Consider the following 3,124-nt stretch of genomic DNA (forward strand, 5'->3'; position numbering starts at 1 on the left):
GTCTAGACTGGACTATTGCAATGGTTTATTATCTGGGTGTCCAAATACTTCTTTAAAACGTCTTCAGTTGATCCAAAATGCTGCTGCCAGAGTCTTAACTGGAGTTACTGGGAGAGATCATATTTCTCCAGTTTTAGCTTCTCTCCATTGGCTCCCTGTCAAATCCAGAATATAATTCAAAATCTTACTTCTAACCTACAAAGCTCTCAACAACCTAGCTCCATCTTATATTACAGATCTTATTGTTCCATATTTTCCTAACAGAGCACTTCACTATCAGGCTGCAGGTTTATTGTGGTTCCTAGAATTTACAAAAACAGAATGGGAGGAAGATCTTTCAGTTCTCAGGCTCCTCTCTTGTGGAACCAACTTCCAATCTCTGTCCGTGAGGCTGACACATTATCCATTATCTATCATTGATCTTTATCAATGATAATATGGCCCGGTCTGTTCTCTACTCTGTTGGCCATTTTAGTTAGCTTCTGCTGCTATTTGTATCTGTATTTCTATTTTATGTTTTCCTGTCTGCTGTGCATGTTTGTGTTCTTTTGTACAGCACTTTGGTTGGCCTTGTTGCTGTTTTAAGTGCTATATAAATAAATTGGTATGGTATGGTATGGTAATATCATCAACCAGCCGGTCAAAGCAGATGGTCTCTTGTCCTGAGCCTGGTTCTGCTGGAGGTTTCTTCCTTTTAAAAGGGAGTTTTTCTTTCCACTGTTGCCACTGTGCTTGCTCAGGATGGGAGACTGCAACAAAGCCAAGATTCAACTTGTCTGCTGGATTCCTGAGAACTTTACTAATTGGCTTTTATGTGTGTGAATGTTCCTGTAAAGTGCCCTGAGACAACTTTGTTGTGATTTGGTGCTATATAAATAAACTGAATTGAATTGAATTTTATAAAACACTTTTATAGAACAGTCAAGTGGTCAAATGTATTTTCTCTTATCATATTTTTAGTTGTCATGATGACAGGTGAGGCACTGCTTAACTTGCCTCCCCTGACTGCATGTCTCTGATCTGCAATAATATTAGTTTTACATAAACTTGGATGAGCGCATACCAAGTTAAGATGGTTGTCACTCCCCCTCATTCCCAGCTGATGCTCATATTTGTGATTGCTGTCTCTAGTGAGTTGTCCCCAATTGTGAGTCACCCAGGGGCTGCTGTCCCCCTGCGGGCTCACGCTCTGATCAATTGAGCAGCCTCAGATGACAAACAGAGCCAGACACAGTGGGGGGAAATGTGGCAAAACAGACTTTATTTTGTCAGTTTCTACTATTGTGATGGTGGATCCAATTTCCAATCTCATGTTACAGCCTTCTTTTGTCTCTTTTTTTTTTCATTGACAGGTGACATGTAACTGTTTGCAAAAAGGGAGGAGAGAAGAACTAATGGATGGAGAGCAAAGAGAACGTGGAAGAGAAAAAAGCAAGATTGCTCCTTCAAAAATGGAAGCCTCTTACTCTACATGCTTTGGATTTCATTAGAATAAAATTGGCCTATCATTGTCAACATTAGAATATTATTGGCACACAGGTTTTTGAAATTACATCTGCACTGTAATGAGAATTTTCACTTTTGTCTCTGAAAACAGAAATAGTCACTTTTTTTTTAGCACTTTTTACCCTAAACCTTTCTGTTATTCAGAACCCCCTTTGCTATGGAGAAGACATATTCATTAACTGCCCATTATGACGAGTTCCAGGAAGTGAAATATGGCGGTCGCTACAGTAGTGACATCCTCAGCAACGGGATGACCCTTCACCTAGGGGGAAGCCTGGATCGCCATGTGGGACGAGGAAGAGGAGGGACCTGGTCAAATAGTAGAAACAGAGATCTTAGCAGCAACAGCAGCAGCGGCGGCCTTCCTCGGTGGAGCAGGAGAGAAATCTGCCTCCTCTCAGCTTTGGTTTTTGCTGCAGGCATGTGTGTCATCCTGGGAAGCATGTTGGCATTCAAGTACATTTCTCTGGATGCCCAGCAGGACCCGCAGTGCAGACAGGACTGCCAACGCAAACGCTCCCTTCTGCGGGCAGCTCGCTTTGTTCAGGCCAATATTGACCCAACCATCCAGCCCTGCCAAGACTTCTACTCCTTCGCCTGTGGTGGCTGGTTGAGGCGTCATGGCATCCCCGAGGACAAGCTCAGCTATGGCATCATCACAGCTATAGGAGAACACAATGAGGAAAAACTACAGCGCCTCCTGCAGGAGCCGATACGTAGGCATGGGCCAAACTCGGCAGAACGCAAGGTGAAGGAGTTCTATCGATCCTGTGTCAACATCCAGGAGATTGACAAACTGGGGTCTGGCCCCATGATGGAGGTGATAAACAGCTGTGGAGGATGGGACCTGGTGGGGGCTCCTCCTGGTGCTGCTGGGTGGGAGAAGGAGGGTGCCCCACAGAGGCCAGATTTCAATGAGCTACTTTACAGGACACAGGGAGTGTACAGCACAGCTGTCTTCTTCTCACTCACTGTCAACGTGGATGATAAAAACTCCTCCAGGAATGCCATCAGGGTGAGCTCAGAAAGCCAAGCATCTGTTTGTAAAAGCATAAAGTACGGTATATTTTGTTTCTGTCAGAAAGTAGAAGAGTTTTTTCATCAGCTTTGTAAGTCAAAAACAACATATATCTCGTCTTTCCATACTCTGATCAGGTGACCAAAAAGTTAAACACGTGCAACATAGTATTTGACTTTAATTTAATTTCACCTCTATTTAACCAGACATAAACACTAAAAACAAATTCCTGGCAGCACCACAAAGGAAGGGAAATAATAAAGTTAGGCATAACAATAAAATATAGAAGTCAATAACAAACAAGGAAATCACAAATTACATTAATAGTTCATTGTCAAAGTTAAATGACAACAATACTAAGCATGAAAACAATTGGAAGTACCATTAAACATGACTTTGACTAGAAATTAGGGATGCACCAATCCACTTTTTTTACTTCCGATCTGATCCCGATACCTAAATCTGAGTATCGGCCGATACCGATCCAGTTCCGATATCATGATCATCATTGATTTTATATGAGGCTGTAATAATCTCCTCTCAAGTACAATTTGTACAAATATTTGCATGCATGTCCAAAAAGGCAACTTGAGGTAAGTT

At 42.2% G+C, this 3,124-nt stretch overlaps 1 protein-coding gene and 1 long non-coding RNA gene across 2 annotated transcripts in view; both read left to right on the forward strand.

Annotated features, from left to right (window-relative positions):
- LOC119411070 overlaps positions 1-1,431 on the forward strand; it is a 15,539-nt gene extending 14,108 nt beyond the window's left edge. The window contains exon 3 of the long non-coding RNA XR_005186872.1: positions 1,353-1,431. This is a non-coding gene — a long non-coding RNA (uncharacterized LOC119411070). The remainder of the gene's footprint in view (positions 1-1,352) is intronic.
- Positions 1,432-1,530: 99 nt separating this feature from the next.
- LOC119411492 (endothelin-converting enzyme-like 1) overlaps positions 1,531-3,124 on the forward strand; it is an 87,537-nt gene continuing 85,943 nt past the window's right edge. Inside the window, exon 1 of the mRNA XM_037678441.1 lies at positions 1,531-2,521. Coding sequence (XP_037534369.1) covers positions 1,664-2,521 — 858 coding nt within the window. The 5' untranslated portion in view covers positions 1,531-1,663. The remainder of the gene's footprint in view (positions 2,522-3,124) is intronic.

This window comes from Nematolebias whitei, chromosome 6 (assembly GCF_014905685.2).
Source record: "Nematolebias whitei isolate Nwh7 chromosome 6, NemWhi1, whole genome shotgun sequence".
Taxonomy (NCBI): domain Eukaryota; kingdom Metazoa; phylum Chordata; class Actinopteri; order Cyprinodontiformes; family Rivulidae; genus Nematolebias; species Nematolebias whitei.